General features: G+C 52.3%; 3 protein-coding genes across 3 annotated transcripts; 1 reads left to right on the top strand and 2 right to left on the bottom strand.

The window, feature by feature from the left end:
* Nucleotides 1-1,531: 1,531 nt before the first annotated feature.
* COCSUDRAFT_64024 (hypothetical protein) lies at nt 1,532-2,692 on the bottom strand (the record flags this gene model as incomplete). The annotated part of the gene is made up of 3 exons (XM_005647391.1): nt 1,532-1,644; nt 1,968-2,147; nt 2,626-2,692. 3 exons carry the CDS (start codon nt 2,690-2,692, stop codon nt 1,532-1,534), a joined length of 360 nt encoding a protein of 119 aa, XP_005647448.1.
* A 768-nt stretch (nt 2,693-3,460) lies between these two features.
* COCSUDRAFT_16391 (hypothetical protein) lies at nt 3,461-13,402 on the bottom strand (the record flags this gene model as incomplete). The annotated part of the gene is made up of 20 exons (XM_005647390.1): nt 3,461-3,634; nt 3,932-4,021; nt 4,388-4,513; nt 4,944-5,086; nt 5,342-5,491; nt 6,700-6,958; nt 7,213-7,440; nt 7,674-7,793; nt 8,043-8,133; nt 8,510-8,742; nt 9,128-9,280; nt 9,642-9,698; nt 9,756-9,938; nt 10,304-10,438; nt 10,752-10,924; nt 11,346-11,558; nt 11,843-12,035; nt 12,421-12,591; nt 13,110-13,199; nt 13,295-13,402. 20 exons carry the CDS (start codon nt 13,400-13,402, stop codon nt 3,461-3,463), a joined length of 3,090 nt encoding a protein of 1,029 aa, XP_005647447.1.
* Nucleotides 13,403-14,500: 1,098 nt separating this feature from the next.
* On the top strand, nt 14,501-15,550 carry COCSUDRAFT_16364 (hypothetical protein; the record flags this gene model as incomplete). The annotated part of the gene is made up of 4 exons (XM_005647389.1): nt 14,501-14,579; nt 14,686-14,735; nt 14,874-14,941; nt 15,322-15,550. Coding segments are annotated over 4 exons (426 nt in total), but the record flags the coding sequence as incomplete, so codon positions are not given.
* Nucleotides 15,551-15,988: the final 438 nt, after the last annotated feature.

Here is a 15,988-nt window from a genome sequence, read left to right as displayed (position 1 = left end):
GGCATCATCTCAGATATTACCAACTTAAGATCACCAAGCGAAGGTCGTGTCATGCTCTGCACGTGTCCGTGAGTACATGATAGCATCGTTCGTCACACGTGTGCAACCTACAAAATTGCTCGATTGGCCGCATCACCGTTTTTGTATGAGGAGTCGCACCAGCAGCCTTCTTCCTTTCGCACCTTTTGATCAGGGGGCTCCCACGATCGTTGGTCTTATTGCTGAAGTGTTTCTTCCAGAAAAACTTGCACTTCCTGACACGGCGTCGTCAACACTGGCAGTGATCTCTTGACATTTTCATACTTTCGAGTCTCTTTTGCAAGCCTCAAGGATTGTGTTATTGGTGTCAGAGCACGGCTCAGGATGAGCATTCCTTCTGTTCTGCTCGCCATCATTAAATTCAACCGCCAGGCTCAGGTAAGGAAATTTGGGAAGCGAGATGACAGGCACCGCTCCTTCCTTTTGTTGGAAGGATCACTAAAATAGCCACCCTTTTGGTGCAGGCCGCATCTTGGATCTCCACAACCGGTCTGCCAGCATGTGACAAGAGCATCGCTGTTTGCCCCAAGCAATGCTGGCGGCCTCATGCACTCGTGCAAGCACTTGAATACCGGGAAGGGCTCTACGCAAGATTGGCCCCCGCTGGCGGGGGGCAGTACAAATACTGAGCACCGTGCCCATGGTTGTTTGGGTCTTGCTTGGATCTGGCGAGTCCATCAAGTGGTAGGTGATGTGGCATCCTTTACATGCAGCTTGTCTGCAGACGCACCTTGCCTCTGACAAGCAAAGCGTGTGACAACAATAATAATACTCAGATGTTGATGTATGTGCGCTTGCATGCCGGCAAGCTCTGGCAGCGGCATTGTACAGCTGTGCGGAGGACATTACTTTAGCAATTTGGGAGACTCTTTGTTCCTGGTGATTGGCAGGGCACACTGTCAAAATGAATCAAGACTTGCAATTACATCCAGCAAGTGACCCCTTGACCAAGGCCTGGCCCTAGGTGGTCTTCTGTTTGTGAGTCCCCCAGGGCCAGAGTGTCATTTGTACAGGTAAGACCCAAAGCTACCATCAAAGTATATCAAATATGCACACAGCAAGCAGCTATTTTGTTCACAATAAATTGGAACCAGACACTTTGTCCTATTCGCCAAAAAATCAGCACTGTTGCTCTTCTCGCGTATTCTACACTTCACAATTCGTTCATGTGCTGAGTTTCTGCTGTGTTCATGCGGAAGCCAAACAAAGCATGCGTCCGTCAGCACAGTAGGCTACTTTCTCCTAAATCTTCTCTGCAGATCATCTGCCGAATCAAAAGACTCTAAGATTGCGACGGGAGGGCACAGTGAGGATTTTTACGCAACAAATATGCTACCGTTGTGAAGTCAACTCAAGGCCTATTGCCAGATTTCTGGCACCGGCGCTGTCAGTGAAGCCGGGATGACTCCAAGAGCTGCCCCAAAGGAATGTGATGAAATTGTCGCCTCCTGTCAGCAGATTAGGTGCAGCTGCATGCAGCCGCCTAAGCCGTTTACTGGCGCCTGTACACCTGAATGCAGGTCTCTTTCTGGCCATTGGCCTCTGTGATAGACTCAACTTTAAGGACACCCTCCTGTGGGCAGCTGTAAGTCTCCATAATACTCCCTGCATGCAGCATTGCCAAAACGTGAGATGCTGTAAACCATAGCACAGACTGGCCCCTAAGGAGGCCACCCTATCCCCCCCGACAGCATACACCCCTTTTGTGACTGCCATGATCGACTGCATGGATCCATCAGCTGTGTGACGAGCAAATGCAGGAGAGCGCTGAGTTGCAAGCCCCATACGAAGAAGACGCATATCTATTGTCGCAGATGCGTGAAAAAAGACGTCACTGGCTTGCCGGAGTACTGGGACTCGGCTCTGCCTTCTGAAATTGTTGATGTGGGCTCAAAGCCAAGGGAGATGCCAGGCAGGTGATTGGGCACCTGAGAAAGGGGGGTCCAGCTTGATCTGCACTTGGACACCCTCCGGCACGGTGCGCAGCACTGCATGCTGCTTCCCAGACTTCTTGTCCCGCCGGCTCATGGAAACGGTCTTGTCCAGTCGGAACTCCTCTGTGTGCTTGTAGAAGGGCACCTTGTCCACGGAGAACTGGACTCGCATCCCTGCAGAGCAGCAGAAGGGCAACCACCGTGAAAAAAACAACAACAATATGAGATACAGAGCAGGGGCCTATCGCACAGCACTGCGCAAGTGGATGGGGGATCAAGTCAACTTCTTTTTCGAGCTTGCAGGCAGACCCCGCCATGCAACATTGATCCATGTCTTTGGAATCCTAAACCAACCCTAAGGTAAGAACATGAAGCTGCGCGGGCGTGCGTGCAGTCAAAATGTACAGATCAGCTAGGCTCAACTGGATCGATCTGACTGGCACAGGAAGACTGGCTGTGACATAAAAACATTATGAGGCCGTCGTAAATATGGTGAAGTCATATTTTACTTCTGCAGAGAGGAGGCTTGTCATACCTTCATCGTTTTGTTGTATTTGTAGACCATTTATGAGCTTCTGAGCAAGATTCTTCTGCACGCCTTGCAGCTGGAGCAGATCCAGCTGTCTTGCGTAGCAATCCATCTGACTCGCACCCTTGTCTTTTCGCCAGTTGCCCGAGAAGTCGCTTCGGACGCCAGCGGCACACTGTGCCGCACCCATCTGCGCTACGAACGGAATATTTGGACCCGATGCTAGACCTGGCAGAAGCAGATAAGCAGTATTTGCTTGCGAGCAGAATAACGATCAATTAAATGCTCGGTCACTTGTCTCGGTGCACCGAATTGCATTCTCATATATTTCATCTCGACAGTCCTAGGTAAGGGCACGTAGCCGGTGATGTAGGGGTTACGAAGGAGGAAGCTGCTCGAAGCTGTGATCTCATGCCCCGCTCCTCAAACACAAACAAAAACTATCCGGGCGTAGTATTGGGATTGAATTTTCACCAGAGGTAGGTTCTGAGCGCTCGCAACTTCGTGGATGTCCAAAGAAACTTCAGCGGGTTGTCTGCCACGTTTCAAATTGGGCGCTAAGCACACCTTCATGCCAACTTGTCTTCTGTTATACTAGCTTTGGCAGTCAAATACAGCATACATATGCAATTCAAGACCCTTTTCTTCAATTGGACAGGCCCGTTTAGTTTCCTAAGAGGTCACTAAGTGGGGCTTGTCCAAGACCACGAGAGGGCCTTCATTGACATGCTCCCACCTGGAGAGCTTTCAAAGCCAATCTGCAGGGTGGCAATTTGCAGCCTAATTGTTCAATGCAGGCAATTTCACTTCACATTTATATATGCTCATGTGGGGGCCCTGCAACTTTGTGGCTTTCCAACTTCAGCTGCACAACTTTTTCCCCCAACTCTCAAGCCAGAAGCAGTGTGCAAGCGCCCAGAGCCCACTGCACCAAGACTCTCAAGCAGGCGAGAGAGGCTCATCCCCCCTTCTTCTTGCTCTTGCGCGCCTCTGTCTTGATCTTCGATAGGCCGGGCATGGCCAGCTTCACATTGCCCACCATTGCATTGATCACCTCCATCTCGGGGATGGCTTTCAAAAGCTCCCTCTCCCGCCCGCTGATGTCAGCAGCCCGACTCAGCAGCTCAATTGCCTGCGCACATGTTACACTAAGTCCCCATCCCAAGCACACGTATTGGATCAGTTCTGAAGCCCAGTCTCAAACGTACTGTGCAACATGAGCAGTGCTATGCGCTGCCCTCCCAGCCGCCTAGCAACATTGCCTCTCGGCAAAGGTAAAATACAGGACTGCAAGACAGATGGCCCCCAGCGGGCGCTCCATGAAAGCCCATCCCTCGTGGATCACAGTCACGCCACAAGACTGAAACACAGCAGCCAGACATACCCACGAGAGGACTGCAGCTTTGAGTGTGCAAAGGACACGTCTCACCTGGCGTCCAGCGCGCCCCTTGCGCTGTGTCCCAGGAGTCAGCTTCACCTTGAGCTTGTAGCTCTGGATCGCGCTGTAGGGGGCGCACATCTGCGCAGCAGCAAGTCAACACAATCCATTCAAACTGGACCTAGCGCCGACAGCCTGCCAGCAGTGACACCAGGCAGATGCTTTCGCCGCTCAGTGCTTTTTACCTTTGCTGCATGTGCTGGCACAGCTGACTGTGTATTTGAAAAGCATTGGTCTTGAGGTAGGATGTGATGGCCCCTCCCAAAGTCTCTCACACAAGCATCTGTCTTGGGATGCCGGGGGAAACAGGATGCATTAATGCCTATGGTTGCTTTCCAAGAATGGGATATAAATCAAGGATGATTTTCACTGGTTGGTGCTTGCTGCATCGCCCTCCACAAAATTGAGAGGAGATCTTGTGCAATCTGCACACAATTCACTGCGCACCGGGATTGCATAGAGGAGGACGTCGTCTGGGCGCGGCTGTCCTGTGAGGCTGTCCAGCTCCTGCAGCTTGTCCTTGTCCTCCTCAGGCACAAGCTCCACATTCTCCTCTGCCAAGATCGCCGCTATCTCCTTTGCCTCCGCGCTGTCGTGGCCCTGTGAGACCACATTACTGGTTCACTGCTTGCAGGAACAATCAAGGAAAGGATTAGCTGAGTGCAATAATAAAAGACATGCCACTTGGCTGACATGGGTGACCCTGGCTTTTCTATCAGTCCAGGCAGGCCAGTGCAGGTTCAATATTATGAATAAGAAGTGTGCCCTTTATGTGTACCGTAATCCAGTGCAGACAGGAAGCCTGCACATGCTAGGTATTCAATGACATTGTGATCCTCTTTCGATCGCACGGAGACTGTACCTTCAGCTGTTCCTGCAGCTCCTCTTCGCCGTCCACCTCGTCCTCAGAGCTGCTGCCGGTATCGCTGCCGGCGGCAGCTTCCGCGGCAGCTGCCGCGGCAGCTTCCTCCTGGCTTCTGCGATGCGCCTCCTCAGCCGCCACGCGCGGACCGAGGCGCGCGCCGGCCGCGGCCAGCTCACCGGCTGTGGGCAGCCGGTCTGCAACTGCGTTCCCGTCGCCTGTTGCACCCGCCTTCTTTCGAGCCTTCCTCGCTTCCCTCTTCTCCTTCTTGTCCTTTTTCTCCCCTGCGTTGTGCAGCAAAAGGTCATGGAAGTCTGTATTCCTTCTATTGCCCTCAGCTGCTAAGACATGCCATACCACTTCGCTGTAAGCTGCATGTACGCCTCCTTGACACAGTGTCGCGCGAGCTCTCATACGTCGCTCGAGCAATTTCTTCAATTACATGGTGTTCAAGCCAGTTCTGATGCAGCCAAACTCAATGCTCCTGTGAAATCGTGCTCTGCACCCATCTCCACATTCCGCAAAAGAAACCTGTTCACAAGCAGGAAAGCGCCCACCTGCAGGTGCCAGAAATTGCAGCGCAAGCTGCCGGTCTTCATCATCCTGGTGTGCGTACTTCTCCTTTGCCTTCTTCGCCTTCCCTCGCTTTCCCCGCGCCAGTGCCGCTGCCGCTGTGGCCGCCGCAGCCTCTGCCGCAGCCTGCAACAGGCAACATGCACAATGATTCAATCACTGAGGAGCAACGTCGCACTAAATTGCGTAGTCATCAACTTACTGGGAGGAAGCACATTAGCTGTCCTGACCACGCTCAGTACAGAGCAGCAAACATGCCAGGAGCCATGTCCAGCACAGCTCAACTCGTATGTCATCAGAACAATCTTCTTTCTTGCTCGCATGTCATCTAGTGGCTACGACGGTAGGTTCAAAGCAGATCAACCTTTGCTGCATGTGCTTAGTTAGGCTCCGTTCATTTCAAACACCAAATTGAAAGAATCCCACCTGTGCCTTCGCTGCGCGGCGTTCCCTTTCGGCTGCCAGCGCACTCGCAAGCGGGTCTGCTTCTGGCTCTGTCCCGAGTGCCTCCTTTGGCTCTGCAGTCTCCCCAGACACCGCCCCGCCCTGTCACACACAAACTTTGCATCATGAGCAGAAGAGCGGGACAGTAGCAGAGCAGAGTCCGGTCTGATCAGTGACAGAGCCGGACATGAAGAGCCAAACATCTCAACCCCTAGGTGATTCCAGCGCCATGCATCACATTGCCCTGATTTCCCAGCCGCTCATAAAAAACGCCATGGAGCATGTTGCCCCAATGTGTAACAATACACATTTGCCCACCGTCCCAGCTATAAACAGGGTGCATACCACTGATGGACAACTTACCCATTCTGCCTGCCATATCAGCATAGTCGGATCTAAAACGGTAGAAGCAGGGGATTGTCCAGCCATTCATTGTGCCAGAGCGGCAAGGCAAGTGTGGCTGGTGTGGCTACCTTCTTCAGCAGCTTCCGTTCCTTTGCAGATAGGTGCCGCCTTCCAGCAGCAGTCGCTCCGCCTGCCGTGGCATCTGCACTGCCCACGTCTCCATCCTCGTCGCCACCATCCTCTGCAGATGCACAAAGCTACCATCATATACAAGTCCAGTCATCCCAGCAAGAAACTTCACCCTCTTTCAACAAAATTGCATGCGTTGAAAAGACAATCTGTCAGCATACACCGGCAGCACATTTCATGAGATGCAGAATGGATGGAATATGCAGTCTCTGTGTGCGGACAGATAATTCGTATGAAGAGTCATGCAGAGTGCCCTGACATGATCAAGAAGTGAGTGCTGCAACAAGCATTATTTCGAGAAAACAAGCCTCACCTGCATGCCCTGGGGCACTGGAGAGCCCGTAACGGTCCAGCGGCCCCGCTGCGCTGCCCTGGCTGCCCCGGCCCGTCAGCACGGACCCCACCTGGCTGCCTCGGCCCGTAAGAGCTGTACTGCCGGTCTGACTGCCGGAGGTACGCCGCGCCCGTAGGGGGTCGGCCGCAGAGTCAAGGAACGCCTCCAACTGACTGGTGCTCTCCCGGTTGCCGGCCGCCGCCTCATCCTCGGCCGCATCGTCCCTGGAGCCAGTCATGTCCAGATAAGTCCAGATGCCTTCACATGCTGACTCAAACACGAGGACTCTAGAACTGTGGACTGTACTGAACTCTTGTTAAAAGAGCAGCTGCGAGGCTGACACAGTTGAAGCACTGCACTTTCTTATTTTACTGCTGCATTGAACATGATAGAGATGCATGAACTGTTGAAACATGACAGACATGGGGCATTGGGTTGAAATGCACAGCTGAGATTGCTTCATGTCGCCTGTCAAGCGCACACATCTCTTCCATCGACACTGTGTGTTTGTCAAGGGCACCGGACATGCCTGGCCTGCTCAGAGGGTGTGCCCTCGCTGTCATCCCCCTGAGCGTCGTCCCCAATGTCCTCCACTCCATTCTCAACATCCTCAGCGTTTCCTGAAGCACTTCCTTCGCCATTCGCGGCAGCGGATACTGCTGCAGAAGCGGCCTGATCTGGCGACAGGCTGTCATCGTCCTCTGCTGACTTGGGCGCCCGCTCGCCAAGATGGCCAGCGATGCATGACTCATCCTGCCACAGCAGTCAATCCACAAGCTCAGCTTTCATTGGTGCTGATGATGAGAGCGCATATTGTCTCCTCAGCACACAGCACATCAACGCGCCAGAGCTCTGTCCTCTTGCAGACCTGGCTTCGGTATAATCTACGCAGGCAAAAGCAAAAGCAAGCATACACAGAGTGCTGACCGGCTTGCAGATTGATCAAGAGGAAAGAGATGCAAAGACAGCAGCAAGGGCATGCGTACCAGCTTGAAGAGGAAGGTGAGGCCCATGATGAGCGGGTGGGGCGGAAGGAAATTCTTGCGGCCGCGGATCATGAACGACCCTGTCGGCAGGTACTCCCCGCTAGGCGCCGACTTTGAAACCTGGCCACACAATCATCAATTTCTCAGCACCCTCCATTGGCATCCATTTTGTCATTTCTGTCATCAAGGCAGCGGCAGGACCGTAATTTCGGACATGAGAGAAATGGGGGGCATGAGCATCTGCAGAGAATATGAAGCAAGGGTAAATCTGGGTGAAGGTGATTCTCATCAGTGACAAGAAAGGGATAAAAGACACGAGGCAAATGTAGCTTCGCAAGATTAGTAATGGTGAAGGGGAGAAGGGAGTACCTGGTGCGCATGCACCCACCAGGCGCTGGTGACAATCTTGGCATCCCATGCCTGGCTTCGGCACACACAGGCAGTGCCGGCCTGGGAGACGCTGTTTGGCGGCACTGCGCGCACATGACACCGGCCTCAGCCGTCAAGAAACTACATCTGTCATGACTGATGCGTTCTACCTTGATTGGAGTGACTGGAATGAGTCCTCAGCAACCAAGAATGCATCTGCTGCCAGAAGGGTGAGACGCTCACTCGATCAGTGAAGACACACTCAAGTCACACCGATCAATTCATGTGGAGCACACAAATTTGCATGCAGGCTGATGACTTGCAATGGTAGATCCCAAAGAACTTGACGAGTCGCCAGTGGAGATTTGGACTAGCAATGCTCAAAGAGCAACAGACTCCTGAGGAAACCTGAAATGTATGTCAGCATGCTAGGCACAGTGGCTGCAGTAATAAATTGATATGGTGACAGGGCCATGCCTGGGCGGCTGGGGTTGTGGTTGCGAACGACGGTGGTGGAAGCTCCGTGAAGCTCCGCATGCACGTACAAGTCATCCTTGCGCAGATAGCGCTTCACCAGCAGCTCGTTCTGCTGCGCGTCGCGGCCGCTCACCACCAAGTAGTTTTCACTGGTCACGAACCAATTGAATTTTTCAAACCATGCCGGCTTCCGCAGCTGCTGCACGGCCGCCACCGCCTTCACCTGCGCATGCATGCGCCACTTTCTGGGTCAACCACTCGGTTAATCGCGCGTCTGCGTGGCCAGACTGCACTCTCATCCCCTATAACCTCTATGCAGGACATGAAGGAGTGCATTTGAGCACAAAATTTACTGTATGTCTGCATGGCCGAGCCACCCACTGTCAGCTGCATGGAGGCCCTAAATTAGTGCACTCGAGCACAAAATACACTGCACATCCGCATGGCCACACTCCATCTCAGATATTTCTCTGCTGCATGGAGGCCCCAATTTTAAACTATATCTTAATGAGAAGATGCCATGAAAAACCACAGCAGCCTTTCCTGTATCATCGTGGAGTGTGCCGCAGAGGCATTCGAGGGGGGAAATAGTACGATGGCCAGCTCACCTTGCTGAGCTGGACCTGGACCTTCTTGTCAGCTTCAACGAGCGCTCTCTTGTTGGCATCCAGCGTCTTGGCCTGCTTGGCGGAGCGCGCCTTGCGGTCCGAGTGCCAAGCGCGCGCATTTTGCTGTGCGTTCAGGTCCAGGTCGACCTCGACCTGTGTACCACAAATATATGGTATTATCATGACTGAAGCCTCTCCTAAAACAAGCAAGATGGGAAAGACGCATAGACAGTCTGCATCCCTGCCACAGAAGAATGTTATTCTGACAAGACCTCGATTAACTCAAACCTAAAGGTGGCCCACATATCACCAAGTCCCCTGTATGGGGACAGGGGCATGAGGAAAATCGCATCTACCTCTCTATCTCTAATTGGCCACTGATGATTACTCGCGCTGACAAAGTGTCAGAACCTTATGGTAAAAGCAGCATCATATCTGCGCAGGCATTTGTCAAAACGCTGCAGGCCTGCTCGCACAAAGAACACATGCACTGGTTCAGTGACCAAAAACTCACCAAGGCAGTGGGGACATCAGTGCCAGTCTCGTCATTGCTCTCGGCGTTGCTGTCCAGCTCAGCGTCGTCCAGGTGAGCGTTGCGGTCTGCGGCGGCGATCCAGTCCGGGAGCACAAGTGTGACGGCGTTCCTGTCAAGGTGCAGCGCATGCACCAGGCCTGCCACCTGATTCCCTGCGGCCGCCTCGTCCCTGATCAGCCGCTCCAGCTCTGCCCAGCTCAGGCCTTGGGCCAGTGCCACGCGCACTGCATTGATGGCCTGATCGACCGCCTCCGCATTGGCCTCTATCAGTTGAGCCTGCAGACAGGCAGCGCTCCACTCAACATCAAGGAAGATGTATCTTTATGCATTTTTGCACGCTTCTGCATACAAGCATGCACCTTCTGCTTTCTGCAGGGTAGTGCATGAGCATCACAGCATTGGAGGGATGCCATGTATGCATTTGGACTTCTTTGCCTTTCATGCAATGCTCTGCAATTGTAATGGAGAAAATACGTCTGCATGCACTGGCAGCCGCGCCATGCATGCATGCTCCTTCGAATTTTGTACCATTGTGGACTAGAAAGCATGTCAGCATTCAAGGATCATGTTCCAGCTTCACATCCTGGTAAAAGAGACAGGAATGTTGGAATGCAGCTCTGCAATCGACGCATCTTCCCCACCTTGGCTTCAGCCTCCTTGGCCTCTCGGTCCAGCGCCTCTGCTCGGCCTGTCTGGTCGATGCGGATCCGGTCCAATTTGGACAGCGCTGCCTGCTCCGCCTGAAGCCTCGCCTGCTCCGCCTTCTGCCCCTCCACCTGATCAGGACATTACTGAGAGTCATTGAAAAAATCTCCATTGAAATTATTGCCGTTGAGACTTTATTACTTGTGCAGGAGCTTCTGCAGGCTTCAAGTCCCATGAAATACTATGCAACACATGCCTGGACATCACCAAGACACGGCAAAGCACATGTGGCTAAGCACCAGCAACTGAACAGCCTGAGGAGAGCCTGATACTTTTGTATCATGCAATTCATATCATGATGTCATGTCATACGACATGCATGATGAACGACATGATATGAGCAGACATCGAGCGTAAAAATGAATCTGACGTGTTGTGGTACACTGACATTGTCAAGCAGAGGGGTGCAGGCCTTGCCTTGGCATAAAACTCGTCGAGCGCAGCATTGTAGGTGGGAAACCTGAGAACCTCCTGCCCGGAGTTCTGCTGCAGGATGAGGGGGTCAAAGGAGTCATAGACCAGGCAGTCTCCTGAAGCGGATGCCGCCTCGCTGCCATCTGTGGCCAGCGATGCATTTGCATCCCTGACATGTTTGGCCGGTGCCTGTTTCCCTCCTGCAGAGCAGGCCAGGCAAGTAATGCCAAGTATCACTTAACTGCAAGTCATGTGCGCATGCATGCATCACTTAACACCTCCATACAAACCAGAAGGCTTTGCCCGTCCATGGAGTGAAGATGGCAAACGTGACAGAATCATGCAGATGCCTGAGTGGTGCTGAAGAGCATGTGTCTGAAAATGAACGAAGCATGTCTTGGGAAGAGATGGATGCTGCCACTTCACGCTGATGCAACCCCTGCCAGGGCTTTAGATAAGGTTATGTCCAGCCGCAATGCAGCTTGCCAGAGGCCCAGGAATTGCCATACAACGACCAGAAGATTTCCTAACATGCGCCAGCTGTCCCCTGCATGCAATGCGCACCTGCCGGCCGCTTGAGGGAGATGAAGCCCTCCGGCGCTGCAGTCTCGCATGCGTCCAGCCAGGCCTCCCAATGGCGCACTCCCCCGAGCAGCGCCGTGCGCTCTTCCTCGCACAGCGGATCTGCCTTGGGCTTGCGCGTGGGCCGTAGCCCTGCCAGCAGTGTGCAGTGCTCGGAGAGCGCAGGTCCGTAGGGCACCACTGATGCCAGAGCCCCTGCAGGGTATTAAGAACAGGGTTCTGAGGGCGTGGACTGGCCAGCAGAGAGCTGAGGAGTGTTAGGCATTTTCACCAGCACCGACCAATCTGATCATGGCAAAGCTGGGTAGTTCTAAGCAGGAAGAAACATGGTTTTGCGCAAGAACGCTACCATGTCAACAGAAATTCCTGAGCACCACAGCAGTCTCTAACAACTTGCACGTTAAGCACATGTCAAGCCGGTCATAAAGTGGGAACAAGGAGCAAGCTTGTGATGCAGCCATGCAAGGTCAGTTGTGTACCTCGCAGCGTCTGCTTGTCATCCGCTGATGCCAGTGCGGCGTCCAGCTGGGCCTGAGTCAGCGCCGAGCGCAGGCGGATGGCATGCACCGGGTATGCATGCCGCGCCATTATCGCAAGTCCCTTGTCGTCATCCCGATGGGATCGCAGCAGCGTCAGGATGGAATAGTTCGCATCCGCCAAAATGACATTGCCCTGCAGCCATTGCCACGTCCTTTGCCTCTACGTCAATTTTTTAATGCCATGCCATGTAGAATAGTGAGGGGATGTCCCAAGTAGTGCTTGCATGCATGCTACATTCCACCTCTCACTTCTCTGGTATGGAAGCTGACGCAAGACTCCAAAAGGAGACTTGAATGGCAAGCTCGCCTATACAGATGAATGCAGCACACCCCATGTTCTTTCCACCTGTCTTGCTGTGGTTGAATCCCTCCCAGCAGCTCGAATCCTAGCAGCGATCATACCAAGGCATCTCTGGGACCTCTGCTTTGTGTAACGTCGGTTGAGCCTCTTCCCAGGTATCCTTAGCAGCAGAATGTTACCCTCTTCTGCAGAGTGCGGGGGAGTTGAGAGGCCAAACCTGTGCATAGAGCTCGAGGATGAGGTGGTAGCAGGCCTCGCCAGTGCCAAAGGAGAAATCCACGACTCGGTCCACGCCGAGCTGGCGAACATCGTCCAGTCGCCGAGTGCGCAGGTGCTTGCGCAGTTTCAGCGTGAAATTGGACGGCGTGTCCGCCTTGTCCTTCAAGTACTTGCAGACAGCAGCCAAACTATTTTTACACGTTGTTCCTGCCAACACACAAGGTACGACCTGCAGACAAGCTGCAATCAAAGGCTGCCACAAATATACCCCTCGTTGGTCTCGCAAGATCCAAGCAAGACCCAATCAAGCGTGGGCACAGTGCTCAGTATTCTTACCGCCCCTGCCGGCCGGGGCCAGCAGTGAAACCACTGTCAGGAATTGCACAGAGGAGACATGCACATGTATCACAATGGAACAGAGACAGTGCAGAGTCTGCCATGACTGTTGGATTTCAAGGATTCAGGCTCAATCCAAGAATTGCTATGTAGCGTGGATCAGGCAGCGCTGCTGCTCTTTTATGCATGCACTTGTTGCAGTGCGGGCTTAATTAAGACATTGTCGCCGATGATCCGACAGGTGGGTAATCTGGATGCAGTCATTGTTGCAATCTCAGCAGATGCATTGACTTAGTTTTGTAAATCTCAAGCGTGCGGGTTGCAGTCAGACAGCTTTAAAGGGGAGAACACCCGCGTTGTGTGGAAACGGACGCCGCTTTCGAGCACGAGCAAGGCTTTCTCTCCTTCTTCGCCGCTTTTGGAGAGTTTGATAATGTACGTCTGAATTGCAGGCACAGAGGCTTTAGTCACAACTGCGAGGAGAAGAGTGGAAGACGTTACAGCACGACATGCATGCAGCAGGGGCAATGTCCTACCTTGGCGTTGGCATCATAGACATTAGCCACGCGCATTCCAAGGACACTATGCCGTAGACAGGCCACTTCCCCAACGACATCAGCTGTGCTCATTCGCTGCTTCACCATCTTTCAGAGGAATACCTGCATTTCCAATTCAGAATACGTTGTCGCCGGATTCGTTGATTGTGATCAGAAACATAGAAAAGTATTCGGTGACACTCATCAGAAGATACAGCCAGACTCTCTCTAGAGAAGACGGCATGCACCTGCACTGCCAGACTTTTCGATGACCTGCAGGGAAAGTTCATGCATCACCTGTGAATATCCTCCAACGATGTCAAAGTACTGATGCGTGTATTGTCGATCGCCTTCGTCGATGAGTCCAATATTCTCTGCGATGGTTTGGTGATCTGAGACCACCAAAAATCTCGGATATTCAGGGACTGCAATGATGCCAATGTAATTAAGCATGAATCATCTGAAGAATGTCCCAACAATGAACATTTGGGCTGTTCTGGAGCAGGCGTCCTCAATTTGTGCGTCTCTTGAGCTCAGTCATCGGTTGGTGATCGTCCACCGTGGACTCTTGATCGCGCGTCCCAGATAAGGCAAGGCCACAATGATGCAAAAGTAAATTGGATAGCTCATAAAGAAGGACAAGTTCTTCGACATAAGATTTTCCATCTTGCGAAACATGAGGACTTTGCTGCCACGCAGCGGTTCGTGCTTGCACAATTGTAAAATAGCGCCACTTAAAGTCTCAACACACGTCTCATCCTTACTGACACCAAAAGTGCATAATATTTGCCTGAGAAATAGGAGACGACACACATTATTCCAGCCCTGCAGATCGGCTGCAGAAAGTGATACAGATGTGCAATCTGAAGGTGGAAACACGAGCACCCACCCTTGACATTTGTGATCCTACGTCTGCCATTTTGTGCTTTCTGAGGTCCTATTGCACTGCACTTCAGACTTCAGGACCAGGAAGTTTGGCATCTGGGTAGAGGCTCGCTAGTTTTGCTGATCTGCTTCCTGTTGTGACTGCAGGGAATATCCAAGAGGTAGCTGTGAGCCAGGAAGAGGTGAAGGAGGCCAACAAAAAGGTGGACAAGGAGGTAATTGCGAGAGGCATATCAATCACACTGATTACTGCCTGGCTTTGGGTCTCACTACATGAAGGAACTGCTGGACGTTTTACTGACCACTTCGTGTGCTGTTTAGATTTCGAAATTCGCTACAAAAGCAGCAACAACGTTTGCCCCAAGGGCGTCAGGTGCATCGAAGAATCCGGCATTTAAAGGTGCGGCATTCCTCACTTGTCCTGAATGGATGCTATACAGATCAGCATGGGCTAGCACGCACTTGTGAGGGTCAGCCCACAGGCTAATTTGCGATGCACTGCGCAGGGAGCCTTTTGTACACTGTTTTTGAAGTCCAAGCGTGGCTCTTCCTGGTGGTGAGAATCTCCTTCCTGCTTCTGCAAAAGGGAAAAGATGCCTCTGTGGAGTGCATTGCTTGCCAATTTGTTCTTCTTTTTGGTCAGATGGCGGTGAACATATGATTTCTGCAGCTAACAGCTTTGTGATCATGTCAGATCGGTGGCCTGCTGTCTTTCAACATCATTTTTCCGTCAGATGAACCGAATATCGCGCGACTGTTGGGGTAAGATCCATCCAGAAGTGTCCATGCTGATCAGTCACGTGCCGTGAGCCAGACACAAACCAGCCCAGTTGAATTTCCAGCCACTTGAACTCTGCTGGTCGTTCTTGTGCTTGATGGGAATTGCGCTGGGTATATCGTTGGCCCCGGCTGGCAGGGGGCGGTATAAATACTGAGGACCGTGCCCATGGTCGATTGGATCTTGCTTGGATCTGGCTAGTCCATCAAGGGGTATTTGGTGGCAGCATTTACCTGCAGCTTGTCTTACCACGTTGCCTTACGGCAAGAAATGCGCATAGTAATAACAATAAAATTGTTGGTGGTATGTGCCAATGCAGTGAGGTCTTGCAGTGCTGAAATTATCTGGCGTGCTGGGTCCACAGGATGTGGAGCATCTGGATGTTTACCATACCTGCCTTGCGAGCGCGGGATTGTTCAGCTGCCGAGAAAGAGGCGCTAAACTACTTGTTTCTGCTCGTGCCAATTCTGAATGTATCGCTGCCCTTCTTGTGGAAGTCCTTTCCTTTTATATACTCTGCAGATGTTGTTGCCCTTGCTGCCCTTTACACGTGGAAAGTGGGCTTACCCTTTGGGGACAAAGAGACATCCTGACTACAAGAGTTGCTTCTTCTTGACGCCTGGGCGCTCTTGTAAGATATTTGTGCCAGGAATATTTCAGTGTCCGAATCATTGCCACAGGCGCATGTCGTGCTCAGCTTTTGAACTCTTCAACAAGTTTGTAATGCATGCATATACCTTGTCTCCAGTAGCGGTTTTTCACATCACTAGCCTTCTGATCACTTCTGCAGTCTGGATACCTCAACCATCCTACAAACCTCAAGGCTCCATCCGGATATTAGTGTACTCGCGCTCTTATGGCGATATATTCTGCAGTGCATCCTTTTTGGGTTTTCCCTCAATTGATCTGGCCACGGCGACTTGCGTAAGTTCAAAAGGCATGCACTTCGCGTACAGATACCAGAAAGGCACAGAAAGAACAAAGGCACAGGATATTCCTTGGTGGGTCTCATAATTCTCCCTCTCTAGACA

The sequence above is a fragment of the Coccomyxa subellipsoidea genome, assembly GCF_000258705.1.
Source record: "Coccomyxa subellipsoidea C-169, whole genome shotgun sequence".
In the NCBI taxonomy this organism is placed as follows: Eukaryota; Viridiplantae; Chlorophyta; class Trebouxiophyceae; family Coccomyxaceae; genus Coccomyxa; species Coccomyxa subellipsoidea.
Note: the sequence above shows the minus strand (reverse complement) of the source record. Positions and strands in the feature narration are given on the sequence as shown.